The 20,958-nt window shown below is 35.7% G+C and overlaps 2 protein-coding genes across 3 annotated transcripts; one reads left to right on the plus strand and one right to left on the minus strand.

Annotated features, from left to right (window-relative positions):
- The first annotated feature begins 399 nt into the window (after window positions 1–399).
- Window positions 400–2,306, plus strand: LOC123868222. The gene is made up of 2 exons (XM_045910655.1): window positions 400–979; window positions 1,254–2,306. Exons 1-2 carry the CDS (start codon window positions 503–505, stop codon window positions 1,272–1,274), a joined length of 498 nt encoding a protein of 165 aa, XP_045766611.1. The 5' UTR covers window positions 400–502; the 3' UTR covers window positions 1,275–2,306.
- Window positions 2,307–3,684: 1,378 nt separating this feature from the next.
- On the minus strand, window positions 3,685–20,548 carry LOC123868216 (BTB/POZ domain-containing protein 6). 2 transcript variants are annotated; one of them, XM_045910645.1, is made up of 2 exons: window positions 20,160–20,548; window positions 3,685–5,396 (listed from the first exon to the last, which is right to left on the minus strand). In XM_045910645.1, exon 2 carries the CDS (start codon window positions 5,373–5,375, stop codon window positions 4,143–4,145), a length of 1,233 nt encoding a protein of 410 aa, XP_045766601.1. In that variant the 5' UTR covers window positions 5,376–5,396; window positions 20,160–20,548; the 3' UTR covers window positions 3,685–4,142. The 2 variants fall into 2 exon arrangements, with proteins under 2 accessions (XP_045766601.1, XP_045766602.1); XM_045910646.1 differs by lacking the exon at window positions 20,160–20,548 and adding an exon at window positions 18,059–18,100.
- Between the last annotated feature and the right edge of the window lie 410 nt (window positions 20,549–20,958).

Raw genomic sequence — 20,958 nt, forward strand, 5'->3', positions numbered from 1 at the left:
CCTTTTGTGCCTTTTCAGACATATTTTCAGGTGAAAAAGAACTGTGTTTATGGGTAAAATTTTTGTACAATTTCCGGCCTCAAATTGCCATCTAGTGAGTACACTTAGAACTTTGTAATAAGGTTGGCTTCACAGTCCATAGTATGTTAAAGTGTATGGATTACTCGGTAGGTAGCGCTATTCGTGATATTGAAACAAAAAAGACAATAATATTTCTTGATTAATTTAGTGGGAGAATTTTATTTTCAAACCGTTATACTTATTTGAAAATTAAATTTTCTTCGAAATAAAAATAAATTGTTATCTTGGTCTATCGGGTCTATCTATGTTCTATCTTATTTTCTTTGTATTCGATGATCTATGGATGATCTTATTAAATCATTAAATCGATTTTGACAATAAAATGTCATTTTAAGTAATTCAATATTTTCATGTCAAAATAATATTGTGTATTAATAAATAATGATTCTAATAAAAATACAAAAATAACTCCCTTACAAAAATGTCAGAAATATTCCATAAAAGTTGTTACACCACACGAACAACAGGATACAAATACAGAACTCTATCGACCAATACCGGTGAAAAGACACGTAGGGACTCTAAGGAAGATACCACTTTTGATAGAAAATTTACTGAATTACAGCGGGAAATCACTTCTAGGATCGGAAAAGAAGTCAATGATACCCAGAGGGCGCGACAATCGATCCAAGACAAACTGGAAAAGATCGAAACTAAAATTAACACAATGCTCGACGTGCAAAACACAATACAATCACTTCGACAAGATTTACGTACGGCAGAAAATACACTGGTCGATATAATGGAAAAAGTGGAAAAAATAGAAGGATTCATCGGCGTCAGCGAGAGCTGTAGTCTTAAATCTCACAAAAGTTCCATCTTCAAATCTAGACCGATTTTGAAAGATTTAGAAGCAATATGTAATAAAGAAGATATCGAAATTTCTAGTCCTGAAAATGTATAAGCTAGTATACTATACTATTTAAAGCTAGGTTTTACTTTCTTTCCCTTATTTTATTTTAGTTAACAATTTTCCGGGTTCAAATCCTCTGTAGTTTTCGTAATTTGTCTTAAAAAGGTCTATTTAATTATTTTTATGTAATTTAACTGGAACTAATTACCTAAGTACTATTATTGTTGCTCATAAGCATCTTTTGTAGAACTATTGTTGTGTTGTTTACTTGTTATGCAACTCTATCAATTCTTTATCTCAATTAAAAGTTCGCTTGCAGGCGATTCTTATCTTCCTGTGACCTTCCAGTCTTCCTTCGAGGATTCCAATAAAAGTGGTCCCATTTAATCTGAACCAGGATTCATAGGTTCAATGTTTAACATGAATTAAAAATAAATGAAACAATTCATTTTCCTTAATGAAACAATTTATTTTCCTTATTTGTCTTCAGTTTTGAATAATTTCATATTAGCAGCTCCGAGCTGAACACATAATACATATCGCTACATGTTAATCGATTAATAACATTTCAATGAAAACAATTGTGTTTTTAATTTAATTAATCGTTTCAAACGATACACACATATCTATATCTTATTACAATACTTACATGAATCTATTTTTCAAATTAAAAAAAACTGATAAATTAATTGATAATAATAATTAGATAGTGAAGATAGTTTTCACATCTCGACCGTATCTTTTACTGAAATTTCAATAAAAGTTATTTTCTTTTTGCCAACTTTCAACAATTTAGATTTTGAACTGGTCGTAGACAAAATCAAATTGAGATCCATGATAAAAGTTCTGAAAAAGCTACCAGTAGTTAAGTATGTACTAAGTTTGATTTACACGCTATGACAATAGATATAGGTACATTTACAAGCGTATTTTGTATTACAAACGCTACATACTAATGTACAATATTTTACGTTAATAATGCTAGGTATATAATATTCTCATAACGTCTACTGACTTCGTCTGTGTCCTGTTGGAATTTTGCAAAACTTTCACGCAAATTCTAAAGTTTTTAGACCCATACAGTGGTTTGATATGTATCAATATGTCAGTCAGTTTTGCTTTTTAAGTAGTTTTTTTTTCTTTCAAATAACTAACTGACATATAAATGAACAGCTCAAATCGCTATTTTGTCCAGAAATTTGAGAATTTGTATGTTGAAGGTTCTTTCTACAATACAGAGTTGCACTGAGAAATAATTTTTTGAAATTTCACCCAAATGAAGCCGAGGCTAGCAAGTATTTATGCACCAACTTTTAATTACCATAAATAATCAGCTTAGTCAGAATTCGATACTTAACACGTAAATGCTGTTTAAAATATATATTTAAATCAAGTGTCCTACAATATTCATAAAAATACCAGTAGATAAGTAATTGGTCAAAATATTGTTAACGCTTTGACATAACCTTTTGTTATTCGTAGCGTAAATTATGCATAAAAAAAATAGCTTGGACACACTATAGTGTAACTGTCCACACATTCATTCATATTTAAAAAGCAAAACAAACTTTAATAACATAATATTATTAAATTGAAGTAAAAAATGTCTGATTCTAACCAATCTAAACTTTTCTTATATTCGCCCTTTTATGGTAATTAAGAAGTAGTGATGTAAATAAACAAAAAGTTTATAAATCAGAAGTTTTTGGAACGAGACATTGATATTACAATAAGTAATATTTTTTAAGAAAATACATTTTACTTTATTTAATATTTTATATTTATCTTAATGTATATTGATCATAGAAATTCCCTTCAGACTGTATGATTTTTACATTCAGGTGAAATATTTTTGAGATTTATTGATCATAACATTACTAAATTAAAATGACAAACATTAATTAGGTATGGCACAGTTTGAGATTTAAAAACAAAGTAAAAGTTATTTACTTGTAGTCATATCTGTCTAATATCTACTGAAAAATATCCAAAATATACAAAGTTAGAACATGTTCCTGTGCAATGTAGGCAAAGTCAAAAATAATCGATCCAGGACATTGTTTATGAAAAACAATTGTTTCTTTACGCTTTTTGCTATACCTACTATCCAGATATAATCTTTGATCCTACCTAAAATCTAATAACAATATATCATACTCGTAATACACTTTTATAATAGGGCAGTGTCTATAACTTAAAAATTAAGTACATATTACAATAAAAAAAATGCTTATAATAAAAACTGAGACAAGATTTTATCTGTACTTAAAATAGGACTAGATGTTAAAATTACCTAATAATAATACGTGAAACAATCTTTTTACTAAACACTAAATAAAAACTATTTTTGAAACTACCTTATTGGTAACTGATTCACAGTAGGTACGGATTCTATTATTTGTATTTACATACACAACGTATATAAATATCCAAATACTTAGTATTTTATAAGTAGTTGTTGCTTTAAAACTGTAACTGAATAATAGTTTAATCAAATCCATGCGAATTCTATATGCGAACAATCATGATTTTCACAGAGTTCATAAAGCAGCTAAGTAAAAATATAATAAGTAAAAATTATTCCATCCAAAAATTCTTAGTAAATTAAATGCAACAAAATTTGGCTACATAGGAATCAGATTTTTAAACTAGAACACCTTAAATAGGTATACATATATATTTTGTGCACCAATTCGTACCAACAAATAATTAACGAAACAACGGTTCTGAAATAACATTTTTCTAGCACAATCAGATTTGCAATCCATTAGCTAAACTTCTAAAGCAAAGTAGAATATCACATCAATAAAGATAAAATTAGGATAATTTTTAGCTATAAGTACATAGGTAATACTTTTATTAGTTAGCGTAGCTCAGCTACGATAGTATTATATTTCAACTTAAATCAACTAAGACATCTTTAAAAATGTACTAAATGCATGGATTGATCCAGCGCTGAAAAACTAACCAGTTCGACTTCGAACTTTAAACCATCTAGCTAAGTACGTACCCATATTAAAATTTATGTTATATAAAATATTTCTTTTAACGTTTTTATCATAGTTCCAGAGTTCCTTTATGTAATCTATCCAAAACATAAATAGATATGAAGGAATAGATGAGCTAAATACATTCACAATATTTTTCCTTTTTTTAGTTCCTTTCAACCTATTTTCGTAAAAATTCAAAATCATACTTCTAAATGTTCTTAATCAAACAAACAGACGAACGCGTGGATTAATCCGTGGAAGCAATCGGAACAGCAGTTACTCTTGGAGGTGTTTCTGCTATCTTCGGGCTCGAAGCATGGTTGTTTTAACTTCTTAGGACGACGTCCACAAAGTTTGCTGGGTTGGGGTTCTTCTATCGTTTCAGAACGCGGGCTTAAAAATACGGGAGCTGCAGCGGGTTCTGCAGGACGAGGTTGAGCCCACCTCCGGAGCATGGCCTCCTGCTCAGCACCCACAGGAACCGGAGCAGACAGTTTGCGTGCCCGAGCCAAAACCAAAGCTCGCTCTATTGGCTCCAACAATTCTAGAGCCAAAGCTCTGTCTAACTCTTCTCCCGCTAATAGTAAATATCGAGGACAGTAAGCTAATTCACCAAGAGCAGCGCGTTTATTGCTCGGCGTTAATTCTCGCTTAGTTCGTTTGCAGGCAGCTGTACTCCATCGCGCGAGTGCCTCTGCCAAGACAAGTTCACTAGATACACGCAAGGTTTCTCGTTTTACTATTAATACCAAGTCTTCGTACGTGAGATCTTCTAATTTTTCGTGTGTAAGGGCTGCATCCGCGTTGTCATCGATAACAAGAAGTGCGTTGTGTGCGAGAGAATCGCACCACATAGCGCAATGTGACAAGGTTCTTGCGGCAGCATCGCTCTCGAGGGCAGGCAAAGGGGGTGCTGAAGCGGCTCCAGGTAATCTCGCACATAAATATCGTAAGTCACGCAAAATTTCAAGCGCGACTTCCGCGTCTAACATTTCATCGAGACGACGCGCACATCTTTCAGCGAGCTGAGGACACAAGAATTTGTATGCGGCATTAAGAGTGGCTCGAGCCGTAAATACGGAAGTTAATTGTGTCGGTTCACAATAGTAATAGCGTAACAGCTGTTCGAAGCCTCTACGATCGATGTAGTCCACGACAATAACGTCTGCTTTTGTTGATAGTAGAGCGGCGAAGACGGGGCTTGTGGCAGCCAGGACGCGACGATGTCCGGGAAAGCGGAATGTGTCCCCATTGATGCCGGCTACGAAAACTATGTCACTCTGTTTTTCATTGTCGTACAGGCGACAGTTTTCATCTATTCGTAGCTCGCCGTATTGGCCGAAATCAAGTGCTAAAGGTAGCTGTGTACCAGATGTGCCAGACGTCGAGGCCTGGGAACCTTGGCTTTCACCGTTGCTGTCTGTGCACGCGGGGTTCGTTACCACGGTCATCTTGAGCTCTTTCTACCTCGTCTGAAAAGAAGAAAAATTGACTATTAGTTATAATATGCTTCACGAACCATAAATAACATAACATACAGTTGCGAATCGTTCATTTAGTGCATGTATCGGAATGTCTGACGCTAATTAGTGTTGTTAGCGCCCTTATTACCCACTCCTGTGCGAGGATATCAGTACCATATAAAGAATAATTATTGCCTCGGTTTGTGTTAAATACAGGTTAAATAGACCCCAAGGGCGGTCAATACTCAAATATAATAGTTGTTAGCAAACCGTATTTGGATCTAAAACAAATTCAAAAATTATGGAAGGTAAAAGGTAGTTTAAGTTCCGTACCATTTTTAGGATTCCGTAGTACAACAAACAGTTCCGTTCAGTCCGTCCGCCTGTCTGTTCGTCTGTGTATAAATAAACTATAAGAGCGGTGAATTGAACTATAGAAACCCATTATTATAAGTATAGATTACCGCTACACAGAGGCATAGGTATACCTATAACCTATTTTGATTTTGATAGTTTTTTTTTAGGATATCTCCTGAACATGAAAAGCGTATTGTATTATATACCTGTTTATAAAACAGGACAAATAATTAATAATTTAGAACCGTAGGTACTCCTTACGTCGATAAACAAACATAAAAGATTTTTTTATTGACATATCAGCTACATTGCGTTACATGCCACAAGCTTCTCGGAAAAGGTACGTTATAGGTCAATGTTATTGACTTTATTGGCGCTCTTGCTAAATTCTCTCCAACAACGTGTGTTACATTTCATTTTCAGCAGAACACTGGGAAGAAGACGTGCGTCAACGCCTCGCGATGCGTCATTTGCATCAACAAAATTATACTCGGAGATGGAAACAAGCAACCTTTTACAAACTTCAAACCAAAACTTGCTTTTTAACCCTCGACCCAAAAAGTTTGACGTTTATATCTGTGCATCTGTCTGTGGCATCGTAGCTCCTAAACGAATGAATCGATTTTAATTTAGTTTATTTTTTGTTTGAAAGGTGGCATCGGTTCAGCCGTTTGAAAGTTATCAGCTCTTTTCTAGTTTTCTTATAGAGGTTTTTGTGTTGGGGGTTTTAAATTTTCAGTTATATTTGCGTGATTCTGCAATTTTCAGGAAAGCTATTATATATATTTGAACCCGAAAATTCATAGGTAGTATATTCATTCACTTAACGTTTAAATTTCGAATGTGATTTTTAACCCGCTTACTCGTACAATGATTCTAATGGCCACATTGGTAATAATGGTTATTTGGTAGTCTTCTTCATATGTTTAGTAGGTCCGTAGAATAACAAGCGTTACTGAAGTAGTTGCGAACCTGTAAAAGAAATGGGCAGGGCACATGGTTCGAAGAATAATAATAATTAAAAGATGTTAAGATCCCCAAGTACTGGAATAGTGACCTCACCTCGAGAGCGGAACGTTGGCAAAACCTCCCAGGTGCACATGATGACATCAATCAACAGGGAACCGCTGGATTCAGGCCGTGGACCTGGACCGTGGTGTGTCCAGGTCCAGCCACCAGCCAGTGTCCAGCTGTGCACGTCTATCGGTCGACGACAACGGCATGATTATACTAAATGATTCCCGCGACTTCATCCGCGTAGATTTAGTTTTTTTTAATCCCTTAAAAATTCTTTGATTTTCCGGGATAAAAAGTAAACTTTATCCTTCCCCGGGATGTTAGCTAACTCTGTGCCTTTCATCAAAATCGGTTAAACTCTTGGCCGCGAGCTAGCAGACGGACAGACAGGTGGATTTTAGGCAGGTTCATTCTAATTGATAAGTCTCGACTGTGCCCAGAGCTAATATTACTGGCATCACTTATGTTTGCTATGTCGCAATCTAATGTCTTCCTGTTTAAATATAAAATATCCGAGAAATGCATTTCGAAACTGCAGAGGACATTAACGATTGTCGGCTATTCGTGATTCCTACTGACCCATATTTACATTCGCATAGCTTTATGGCGCTGAACTGAAATTGGCCTATATTTAGAGGCTGAAACCCGAGCACAGTACCCAATGTTAGTGATGTTGCGAAAGCAAAATGCGTTTCTCAGTTTCTGTGAACTGTTGAATAGAAACAGTGCGGCCATCTGCCAATTCCTAAGGCTTGATTTCCACTAAAACCAGATGGACGAAGACTTAGCAAATAAATCAGATTACAAGTCTCCTAGATACATCTCAGTTCCGCGCTGCGTTTGTTTAAAATTAAATCGAAAGAGAAATTGACACCTATCTTCATTACTTATTGAATAAAAAAGTGCGCACGTTTACGGCAATCCACGTATTTCCTATATTAGTTAAGTACATAATAATAGGTATGTTTCCTACTTAAAAATCTTTTTCAAGATTTGCCTCTGAAAAATGTTTCTAAGTAGGTACAACGGGAGTGTGGATAAAATTACTAGGACACAAATATTTACCAAACAGTTGGATAGTTCCACACTAAATACGCATTGTACACGCGCAGTGTTATTAAGTCATTGCAAATATTAGCTGAGCAAATTCCGATAGGAATTACGATAAGGGGAAATGAAACCTAATCTTATTTAAACGCAGTTACCTAGTGATCAATTTTTAATTACCAACAACTTGCCCTGAATAAAACCCTTTAGGACAAGTAAGTACCTATATCCCTAAATTAAAAGAACGTGATTGCGGGAAACTATATAAACTTAGTCGGGATTAGTCAAGGGAATCCTTTCATTCAGGTAGAGTAAGCCAAGGATGTTTTGACCCAAAAAAAGGCTCATCGGCAATGACATCTACAAGTATGTACCTATAATAGCGCATAACTGAGTAGGCTTTTACGGTAGCAGTTCGGAAGAGTGACAGTTTTCACAGGTTGACGAATCCCTGAACTCACGCGTGACGTCATCACACCCCTCCCGCATCGCTCCACTACCTCAGGAACCAACTCAGTAATGCGCTATGCCTATAGATCAGAACGACCTTTGGTGTCTTCCTCGCGAATAATAATAATTAAGTAAACCTATCTAGTTAAATAGCGGCATTCTGTCTAAGGGCCATCGCCCATGGAGATATTTTTGTAGAGATAAAGCAAGCGGTGCGTATTTTGAACGCGCAGCGGCTGTATTGATAATATATTTTTAACCCCCGACCCAAAAAGAGGGGTGTTATAAGTTTGATGCGTATATCTGTGTCTGTGGCATCGTAGCTCCTAAACTAATGAACCGATTTTAATTTAGTTATTTGTTTGAAAAGCGGCTTGATCGAGAGTGTTCTTAGCTATAATCCAAGAAAATCGGTTCAGCCCTTTGAAAGTTATCAACTCTTTTCTAGTTACTGTAACCTTCACTTGTCAGTGTGTTATAAATTTTTAATTTACACTTGTATCTGTTGCGGCCAGTTGTGAGTTATATCCTACAGGAATACAAATCCCGAACTGTATCAGTACGATGTACAACGGTAATATAATAGTTACACATATAATCATACGGGCAGGTGGAAATTAAAATGTAAAACTGATACGATTGGCCCCCGAGCCGAACTGATGCGTGCATCCTACATTGCGTAATTCCTTAAGAGCGATAATGCCAGCAGCCTTGACTAAAACCAAGGTATTTGATAATTAGATCACATTCGATATGTACGTGATGTAATATTTCTTAACAATAATTGTACGGTTACAATAGGCGTCAACACCATTAGGAAATAAGTAATATAAATTCATTCAAATTTCAACAAGTCATCAGACTTGATTTAAATTAAAAATGCAAATCATGACTAGTGCTGCATGCAAAATAATAATAATATCAACAAGTGTAAATTAAAAATTTATAACACCCCCGACAAGTGAAGATAGTAACTAGAAAAGAGCTGATAACTTTCAAACGGCTGAACCGATTTTCTAGGATTATAGCTAAGAACACTCTCGATCAAGCCACCTTACAAACAAAAAAAACTAAATTAAAATCGGTTCTTTAGTTTAGGCGCTACGGTGCCACAGACAGATACACAGATACACAGATACACACGTCAAACTTATAACACCCCTCTTTTTGGGTCGGGGGTTAAAAAACAAATCAATTCATCGCAAAACTTCGCCTTAAACTTGTCTTAAAAGTATCTAAGTGCCTACTATAAAATTGAAATATACCGACATTATGTAAATTGCTAGCAACGAGTTTTGGGGTTAGGTATCTACAGGAGTTTTCCGTAAGCTACAATTGGAGGTTCGTAGACTTATATATATATTATTATAGAGTCAAAAACAGATAAAATAATCTGTAAAGTAGACCTTAGTATTTGTAATAATGGTCATTAATTTGTTATTCTACTTTGAAATGTATGTTTATTTACAGTAAACAAAACAAGCATATCTGCTAGAGCTCATGTTATACCTTTTAACTGAGTTTCAACCAGATCACAGCGTAGAAGCTTCGGAAATAGAATGGGCTGCGACATGCGGAAATGACTGTTCAACTTGTGCAAAGCAAATTCAGCTTCATCGCTTATTATGGAACTGTTTTAGCTACTAAGTACTTACGTATGAACGTATTTAGTACCTACTTACGTTTTTTTTAACCCCGACCCAAAAAGAGGGGTGTTATAAGTTTGAGGTGTGTATCTGTGTATCTATGTAACTGTGTATCTGTGTATTTGTCTGTGGCATCGTAACTCCTAAACGAATGAATCGGTTTTAATTCCGTTTTTTTTTAATTTGAAAGGTGGCTTGATCGAGTGTTCTTAGCTATAATCGAAGAAAATCGGTTCAGCCATTTAAAAGTTATCAGCTCTTCTAGTTTTCTTATAGAAGTTTTTGTGTCGGGGATTTTTAAAATTTTGAGTAGCCCTTGATTTCACCTGGTGGTCAGTGATGATGCAGTCTAAGATGGAAGCGGGCTAGCTTGGAAGGAATAGGGCAGTTTAAAAAAAAGAATTTAGAACCCCCTTATCGGTTTCTAGACACCGTATCGGAACGCTAAATCGCTTGCCGACACAGCTTTGTCAGTAGGCTCGTAAATAGGCACGACCGTAGCCTTTCACCAGACCACACCAGAGAAAATTTAGAAATTATAAATTCCTAAATTGACTCTGCTAGGAATCGAACCGAGACCTCCCGCTTATTACCACAGCGCCCACGACTGCACCAGGGAAGAAGAGTAGGTACATACCTACGTATGTATAGTTGTACATGTCATCATCATCCTGCCATCGCCAGCTCACTACTGAGCACGGGTCTCCTTTCAGAATGAGAAGGGTTTGGCCATAGTCTACCACGCTGGTGAAGTGCAGATTAACAGACGTCACACGGGATCGGAAGCTTCAAGTCAAACACTTCTAAATACGAATAAGTATATTTTAAGGACACCGCGCAATAAAATGAACGCATTGTTATGGTTATTATCGGTGAAAAACACGTAGTCACATAACCGCAACCTTAAAATAAAATGGCTCTAGTAAATAAACAATTAAGTACTACCGCTATGTTATTATTCCTTAGCCATTAAGTTTACTTGTTTTACTTTTATTTTTAGTCAACAAAGTTTTACATATTATGTTGTTATTTACCGGAACTCCACCTAGCGGCGTAACACTAAGAAAAGTTAGTTAGGTATAAAAGCCCTTAAATAAATAAAGAAAAAAAAAAAAAAGAAAAGTTCATGAAAAAGATAAAGAGTAGGTAACTCCCCAAGCATTTTGCATATTATTATTTAACATACTTATACAAACATAAAATATTTTTATATTTAAATATTTTCTATAGCCAATGCGTATAAATTGTTTATCATTGACCTCATAACACTAATTTTTATGTAAAATACACCCAATGTATTAAAACACTTGTAAGTGTGACCCAAGCTCATTTAGTTTGCAGAACGCCATACATTCCCGTGTAAGTATAAATAAAGAGATCCTTTCAGCTTCACAAATATTGATACAACAGTTGCGTTTCGTAATCAGCACCTTTTATAGTAGCACGACATTGAAATCGGAGAGGCTATTTGCTGAACAAAAATATCGTTATATTTCTTAGCTACCTACTGTTATTGAACAATATAAGTTAAACCAAATACCTATTTGGGCAGAACACAGAATCGTAATAGATATATCAAATAATGTGCCATATAATATTTATGTAACTTATTAGAATTGTCCAAAGTAACTAATTCAAGGTACCTATTGGTCAATTATTTCACAATTACTTATTTAACCACTATACCTGTTCTGGTTCTGGTAGTCAACAAGAGTCTGTCAAGGTAGGCAAAGTTCTATTGAGGCAAACCGTAATAATTATCTAAATATATAAAAGGAAAAGGTGAATAACTAACTGACTGACTAATCTGTTAACGCACAGGTTAAACTGCTGGCTGGGTCGGGCTGTGGCATAGCTGTAACCTATGATGTAGACATCCACTAAAAATTTTGAAAATTCTACAAGGTAAAATAGGGGTTTGGTTGTGTAGTCCACGCGGATGAAGTCGCGGGCATACGCTAGTCATAACATAATAGGTTAACCATTATATTGATCTGGTTAAGACGTCGTTGGCCTCCTATTCAAGGGGGCATGGGGATCAATCCCGGGCACAGAACATCCCAGGGCACGCATCTCTATATTCTCGGAGTACCTACCTAATGTCCGTTTTAAGCAACAAATAGGCAGCGCTTGCTTTAAAAGTGAAGGAAAACAGTGTGAGGAAACCTGCATGCCTAAGATTTTTCCGTAATGCTCTTAAAGGTACTTAGGTGAAGTCTGCCAATCCGCACTTGGCCAGCGTGGTAGACTACGGTGACTATGGTCAAATCCTACCATGGACCATAGTCACCCGTGCTAGTGAGCCGATGATGGGTTAGTGATGATGATGGGGGTAGCCAAATATTTTTGGTTAACAGCAATACCTACCTATTTTTCCTCTCACGTTTTTCAAAGTTCAAAGAAAACTCATTTTATTGATGGGGCTTCTTCATCCCCAGCAATGTCGAAAATAACTCAACAGGAAATATTGAAGAAATAAAAAAAAGTTATAAAGTTTTCAGTTTTTCAAAGCAACAAAAGAAAGCAATTATGAAGGCTATATTTTTGTTCTTTGTAAGTGTTGAAGACCCTTGCTCCTTGATTGATGCTTGATTGGGCTCGATTCTTTTGACTTTTTTAGAGAAAAATTATTATTATTAAAGACTAGCTGTTCCCGCGACTTCGTTCGCGTGGAATAGTGACCGCGCTTTATATTAGCCACGGACGCTCAGGCGCGAGGCGTCTAGTACGTACTCTGTACGTTAAAAATGTTCGCCGTGATTCTTTAAATTGACATAACTTTTTTATTTATGAACCGATTGACATGAAATAAACACTAAATGCTAAGTGAAGCTTACTACAATATATTAGTGAAAACCGTATCTAAATCGAATAAGCCGTTTCTGAGATTAGCGTGCACAAACACACAGACAAACAGACAAACAGACAAAAAAAATTAATTACAATTTTGGGTTCGGCATCGATATAATAACAACCCCTGCTACTTTTTTTTTATATATTTCCATTGTACAGACACCACCTTTCTACAATTTTATTATATGTATAGATATAGATTTGCTACTGCCTGCTGCTAGTATTTTGGACTATACGCAACTAGATGGAATCCATGAAAAATTAATTTTATGAACTAAGTATGTTGTTATTGTAAAATTATACATATTTTTTTATTGTTACGGAACGCGGTCTACGCATACATATAAAGGATAAACTGATTGACAGACATAGAGATTTAAAAAAGTAGGTTTTCCTTAAAAAAGTAAATTCCCACTAAAAATAATTTTCAGAAATTATACGCAGGGAGACCAAGGCGGGGACGCTAGTTTAATGTCAAAATAAATTATGTACCTACCTACTCGTAGGTATTTCATATTCGACGATTTTTAATATCTGTTGTTGTTTTCAGACGAAGTGAAAGTAAAAATCCACACCCGAACGCGTGGAATATTTTGGCAACTACATCGGAGCATGGCACAACTTTCCAGGGCGGCACCGGCGAGTCCGCGCCGCCCTATTTTAGTAAACTAGGTCAAGAGTAAACCTGAAAAAAGATATGGCGATGCATTCTACTTTCTTATCGGCGCCATTCTTGTTGGCAGAAAATACGAAATTTTATGTTGAATATGGAAACATTTTCAGCTAAAAAAAAATTGTAAGTAAAAGTTTGTAATTGTAAGTAAAAAATTGGGTGATGTTTGATTATGAAAACTCAGTTCTCAGCTGACAAATTTCTACTACAGAGTAAAAAATCTTTACTCATAATATGGTTGTACCACCAAGCGTTGGTGTAATGCAGCATTGAAGAATTACAAGCTTAATTTGCTATAGTCCGCCAAAACAGACAAATCTGTATAGTGCAACGTGCTACATGCGATAAATGCACCGCCCGCCCCCTCCGCCAGTAGTGCGAAAAGCAAAAGTCTTTGCAATTGTGCATTGCGGAGTCTACATCTTCTGAGGATGATCGGAGTGAAACTGAAGTTTGAGGAATAGCTTTTCCCTCGAAGTAAGGAGGTACTTTTAGTGACCATAAAAAAAGATTTGTTCTTGATTCTAAATTTATTTAGGGGATTAAAATTACTTATATAAATCAGTTTTAGTTATAGTATGTTTAAATTATTCCATGCTTTAGCTACTTGTAGATCAAAAATCATGAAAGTCATACCCATTGTACCTACCTACCTACGATGAGTAACTACGTTTTATAGTTACTTCAACACTAAAATTTTGATTCTGTGAACATTCTGGACATTAAAACGCCTATAAAATGGTAAGGTCAAGCTCCTTACCGATGAGCAACTGATACAGATTCATGAGCTTATTTGAATCACAAGTGTAATGACTGATGATTCATTGCGGCTTCAATGTTTTGTGCTCTTCGAATATTTTACTCAGATAATAAATAGGTATCTAACTTATACCAAAAAAACCCGGCCAAGTGCGAGTCAGACTCGCGTACCGAGGGTTCCGTAGTCGGGTATTTTTTATTTGTTATAATTTTTCCCAAAACAAACACTATATACAAGGAATCAAAGCTTAATTTGCTATAATCCAAGGCAAATCTGTATGGTATAACTCCCAAGGTGTGCATTGTAAGGTCTACATCTCCTGAGGATGCTCCGGTGCAACTCCGGTATCGGAGCGAAACGTGCGTCGAGTGTGTTCTAGTGGATTTTTGTGGTGTTGCGTGGTGGTACTTGGTGCTTGCTTGGTGGCTGGCTTTTCCTGCATGTTTAGCAGTGGGAGGGCGGGTGGGGCATGTTGCTTGCTGCATGTTGTGCCATATAGATTTGCCTTTTTCAGTTTGATTTCTTGTATATCATGGCGTTATTCCGCAAAATAACGCCTGCTTCTATACAATATTTAAAACAAACACTATCCATTAAAAAAGGTAGGTATTTTTAACCGACTTCCAAAAAAGGAGGAGGATTCCTCTTGGATTTCTAATTTTGTTTTGATATGCTCGCTCGACTTCATACGACGACCTAGGTATATTACACGTGTAGCTAAACAAAAATCATTTTCTACTTTTTAGTGTTTTTGGTTTTGGAAGTCGGTTTTATTTTTCTTTTGAATTTTTTTTTGAGTGTTGCGCATTGACACCTATCTGATGTTATATAGTACATAAGTGCTTCATCATAGTTCCATTAATAAGTTCAAGTTCTTATAACTACTTTAGGTACCTTTTGCACATTATGTACCTACATTATGCTCAGAAGCTCTGATATTAATAGACACTAATCAATAACGCATTACGCAACTTGTATGATGTACACGTTTAGTTCAATGTTTTAAATATGTAGTGTAAATAAATAAAACATTGATTTATTAATTAACATAATACATAATACAGTTTATTTGTTGATACATCATTTTATTTATATAACAATATGCTACCGCATCAAAAGCTGTAAATAAAAAAAATACTGCATATACCTATAACAGTAATAGCAAAGTTTTCTTGTATTTTATTTAGCGTGTTAATTAAATATCAGCAACCCGTAGTACCTATCTAATTCTTAAGACGTTTAAAGATGTAACAAAGCGTACTAGGTACATTGAACCTTATGACTGGTACTGTAAACTTGTAAAGAGCTTATTTTTAATCGTGGTACTTATTATGGTCATACCCCACTGTAGGTACATACTCTTATGAAGGCAGTTAGCCTTACAAGGTTTCATAGAGCAAGTATCTACATTTAAGAGGGCTCTCTCCGTCACTCGTTTCCACTCGTTTCATACAATCGTAGTTCCAATTTCATTTGAATATTAAGCAACCTAAGTCCATGAAATTTTGCAGACATATTCTAGAAACTAATATCTATGTCTGTGGTTTTCCAGATTTCTGTTAAAATATTCGGTTTCAAAGTAACGCGGTCTTAAAATTTTCATACAAATCTTGGAGCCCCTGTAATTTTAAAATTGCATATTTTTAGAAAAATCTGAAACACCACAGACACAGATATTAGTTTCTAGAATATGTCTGCAAAATTTCATGGACTTTGGTTGCTTAATATTCAAATGAAATTGGAACTACGATTGTATGAAACGAGTGGAAACGAGTGACGGAGGGAGCCCTGTTAAACCCGATTTTAATCCATACTAATGTGTCTGTCTGTCGGCTAACTTTTCACGGCCCATCCGTTTAACCGATTTTGATGAATTAAGGTACAGACATAGCTTGCAACCCTTGAACGTAAGCTATATTTCGTCCCAGAAAATCAAAGATTTCCCACGGGATTATTGAGAACCTGCCTACTTAGTTATTACTAGCTGTGCCCGCGACTTCGTTCGCGTGGAATAGTGACTTGACATAACTTTTTTATTTATGAACCGATTGACATGAAATAAACACTAAATGTTAAGTGAAGCTTACTACAATATATTAGTGAAAACCGTATCTAAATCGAATAAGCCGTTTCTGATATTAGCGTGCACAAACAGAAAAAAAAAAATTACAATTTCGGGTTCGGCATCGATATAATAACAACCCCTGCTACTTTTTTATATATATTTCCATTGTACAGACACCACTTTTCTACAATTTTATTATATGTATAGATATACGCGGACGAAGTTTGGGCATCATCTAGTTTATAATACCTAATTACTTAGTATATGTAATTATGATCTGTAGGCCTCTTCGATTGAAATCTATGTGCATGATAACCGACAATTAGCTTTAAGTAGATTCCCCCAATATTATGTTATAATCACATTACCCGTTTGTTTCGCATCACTGCACTGCCTTCAGCAATATAATGCCCCACTAGATAGGGCGCTTCATAATCATAGTAACAAGACGTCAACATGTTTCAACGAACATCGGTGTCCGCACTCCTGTCAATCGTATCCGATTTAGAGTTAGACACAGCCCGTTTCTACAACCATGGGTAAGTTGAAAGAGAGTATATAGGTATTAAAGTTATATATGTAAATAATAACGTTTAACTAAATTTGAACAACTATCGTGAGTGATTTCCATTATATAAGTGTGGGTTGTTACGGCTATCGTATTTAGTTGATGTAAGCCCGACTAGTTTGGATAAGTTATCGAAAAAGGACCCCGGATGGGTTCGAAGCTAGTCGGGCTTACGTCGATTAAATACGTGAGTGTAGCCGTAACAACCTATACTTATTATGTAAATAATAACTTAGAGTTATCGCGCAAGTTTATTTTTTACAAACGGACTGCATCTTATGCGAATTGGGGTGCGGACGCTATGTTCGTGTGAACATGTTGTTACTATGAAGCGCCCCGTCTAGTGAAACATTTATATCGCTGACTGGCTTCGAAGGGAGCAATACTCGTTGAAGCTTTATGAGTGAATGACTTGTTGCGCCGTACTGTACGTCCATGCCTAATTCATTGATGACTAATTTACAGTTTACTCAAGTGTTTAGGTGTTTATTTTCAACAGTTCTGTAGTCAATATACAAAGGTACCTACTATATAACTACACTACATCCATAGTAGGTACTTAATATGCCATACCTAGTTAATATCAGAGTCAGTCAGTCTGTCTGTCTATCTGTCTGTCTGAAGTTTTCCCGTTTTATCATTAACATGTCGGGGAAGTTTTTACCCATCCCAAAATCATCCAACGTGCCTAAAGCATATTTTACTTCAATAGATTGGTTTTGTGTTAAAATAAGGTAGGTAGGTAACTACTAAGAAAATATATAACGTGAAACCATTGCGGAAACAAAATAATTATTATCGGACGGGCAGCTGGACGCGACAATACTGAAAACAACGATTCATAAAACTTAGCTTGTAAGCTGTGACCAAAACAAAGGAACATTTTTTGGGGATTTTTTCACGGTTTGTATAGCGATGTCTAGCTCGGAAATGAAATATTTTATACACACAAAATATGTTGTTCATAATAATTATTTACGGAACCCTAAAAAAGCGAAATCCAACTCGCACTTGGCTGTTTTTTAGATGTAGGACGGCAGACGAACCTATTAGATATTTTATTATTAACTTTTCGGATATGTTTTGAATAGAGTCAAATGATCGCGTAAGAATGTTTGGTTTCCACCCTGTAAAACTTAATCTTATTAATGTTCACCCTAAGCACACTAACATTAGAAAAAGTATTCGTAGAACCTTATTTTTGTAGTACTTAATAGAATTTATAATGTACTTACAAATAAACGAACAGCGTTGCGGCCACTTTGCACTCACCAAACGGTATGAGCATTTTATCCCCTAACGAAGGGTTAATATAGGAATTATAAAGCATTATTCATATTCCCTAATGAAGAATGGAAATATTTGTGAATAGAATTCGCCATTAAGTTTCCACTAGTGGAATATTTAAAGCTTTACTTAGGTACGTAAAACGCGTCAGCAATACGTCGTCGTACCTACCTATGCAATATGTCATAAGGTCGCGTCATGCGGGAAGTACACTGTCCTTCTCTAATTAAATGCAAAAATTCGTAATAAATCTATTAGGTACTGCATACTTGACAAGTTTTCTATAAAACTTGCAATCGATATCTACAAAATCCATCTTAATTGCGATACAAATGTGAATAGGCCAAAACATTCCTATTTTATTCGTCTGGCTTTACAAAGATTAGCCAATGTCAAGTTTGTAGTTATTTGTAACAAGTTAGTTAAACTATACAAGTATGAACCCCGTCTGTGCCGGCGCTCGCGGACACACGCACGGCACCCCCTTAGAGCACTTTCCATTCAGTTTTAACAAAAAACACGCAGAGCACGCCCGCTAGCCAACACCAACACAGACGAAGTCAATCCCAGTTTATTTAGTTAAATCTTATGAAAAACCAATCTACTTAACAACATTCCGAATGAATGGGTATAGTCATAGACAAACATAAGAGACACCTATATAAATTAAATAAATGACTTTGATTTTATATTTACTTTTTGCAGGATGCGTGCGATTTGCAATCGATGCACGCCATACAAGCATAATATGAAACCGCATTTTCCAAAAAGGAGCAGATCTCACCAGGTGGTGGTACGTTATCTGCGGCGTCAGAGACAATCGAAATTCAATTCGATTTCTCAGAATTCTGCACAATTTCAAACCAGAAAAAGCTGGCGGCACGTCAAAAAAAAAATTGGTATCATCAGAAATTGTATTATGAGTTCATAGATGACTAATAATAAGCTAACAATACAATCATTTTAAGCGTTGAACTTCTAAGTTTTGAGAAGTGCGCTGAAATCGGATGTTGATTCAGACATCTAATTAGTCATTTTTGGTGTTAGATACCTAATTAGGATTAAGGACTTATTATAAGCTAACAGATGCTCGCGTTTACAGAAATGAAATTAGTTCAGCTGGAGTAAAAATTATTTTAAGTTTTAGTTATAGTAAGTGACTGTTTAGAATTTCACCGCTGTATCTTTATTTTACTACCTTTTCAGTGATTACGTCCGTGTGATATAATTTATAGCCTAAAGCACTCGAGGATAATGTAGAGTTATATCTTACTATTATTTATCTATTATATATATATTATTACTTATTATTATCTATTAGTGAAAGAATTTTCAGAATCGGATAAATCCGAAATAATAATAAGTAAAAATATTTATGCTTAGGTACTTTCGAGATTAGGTACCTACCTACATAACACTCTACATCCAAACTAGTGTAGAGCGTAGACGAAACCTACCTAATTTAAGAGCTTTTTATGGGCGGATATCTCAAAGTTGTATAAAAAAACTTTTAGTAGATTATAATGCGGCTTACACCAGCAGTTAGAATTTTAGAATATTTAAAATTATGGATTCACAATATACAGTAGGATCTGCGGTTGATTATCTGCGGAAATGTAAACTTGATATTGTAAATCAAAATAAATACAAAATGTAAACTCTATGATTCGCAATAATAGGTTAGCCCACTCGTGTAAAGTCGAGGTACATAGGGAATAAGTTAAACCTATTCAATATTTTTTTTATTATTAGAAGTTAGAACCTGTAGGCACACCTGCCTTAAAATAGCTATAAAGAAACAGATAAGTCACTACTCACTTATCAATATAATATACAACGTTTTTTCGACATACTTAATTAGACATTTAATTTAAATTCAATGATAACATTTTAATTAATTCCAGTAAAAGTGAATACTGAAACCTGAAACGATATCTTCACCTTATGTACCGTATGTTAATTAACGCTTCAGTAGCAAACACTTATGTCTCATTTGTTTTTGAAATGTTCATTTACAGGACAAACGAACATAGAGGATATTAAACCTACCTGTTGGTTAACGAGGCTCACATTTCAACACGTTCCAAAATGTCCCGGAAACCCACAGCACTGATCACTTTGTTGTGTGAATTGTTATAATGTCTCAAATATGTTTAATTGGATGGGAACGTGTGTGTATGGATACGGTGGTTTGCGTTGTGAACGGAGATATGGGCAGGTCGCAGGGTGGCATGCGCGCGCCGCCCCGCCCGCCCAGGAAAATCCGAGCTCTCTGTCCGGCCGCCCGAACAGCGCTTGCGCGGTAGCCGTAGCACTTTCCCGCGCTAATAATACCAACGGTTTTCGCGTGGAGTCGCGACTAGCCTCCGATTGTGAGTGCTCGTTTCGAGAGCTGTCATGAAACGCGCATGCGCACCGCTTTTGAAAACAAACGTAGCTTCCTACCACAAACAAACCGTATTGACCAAGTTAATTTTCCATGAGCGATGGTATTGTGGTGGACAGCGAGATGTTTATGCAAAAATTCAAATTTTATTACCTACAGGTATTAGGTATACTGAATCTAGGTTTAGATAGGGATATGCAGTTGTAACTAAACTTATCTATGTTTTGCTCAATAAATGACTTATTTATTTACTAGAGGATTCCCACGACTTTGTCCGCGTGGATTTAGGTTTTTGAAGATCCCTATAATGTTGTTGCCTAAAAGTTGCCTATGTCAATTACAGAGACGCAAGCTACCTCAGTACTAAATTTCATACAAATCGGTTAAGCGGATGGGTTTTTGGGAATCCCGTGGGAACTCTTTGATTTTCCGGGATAAAAAGCCTATGTCAGTCCCCTGGAT

Source organism: Maniola jurtina, chromosome 9, assembly GCF_905333055.1.
Source record: "Maniola jurtina chromosome 9, ilManJurt1.1, whole genome shotgun sequence".
In the NCBI taxonomy this organism is placed as follows: Eukaryota; Metazoa; Arthropoda; class Insecta; order Lepidoptera; family Nymphalidae; genus Maniola; species Maniola jurtina.

What these genes read in the sequence shown, in the direction of transcription:
- LOC123868222 (XM_045910655.1), top strand. Translation starts at nt 503, where the DNA reads ATGTCAGAAATATTCCATAAAAGTTGTTACACCACACGAACAACAGGA. An exon ending in AAATTTCTAGTCCTGAAAAT is followed by an intron (nt 980 to 1,253) that starts GTATAAGCTAGT and finishes GTTCGCTTGCAG; the next exon opens with GCGATTCTTATCTTCCTGTG.
- LOC123868216 (XM_045910645.1), bottom strand. Translation starts at nt 5,375, where the DNA reads ATGACCGTGGTAACGAACCCCGCGTGCACAGACAGCAACGGTGAAAGC.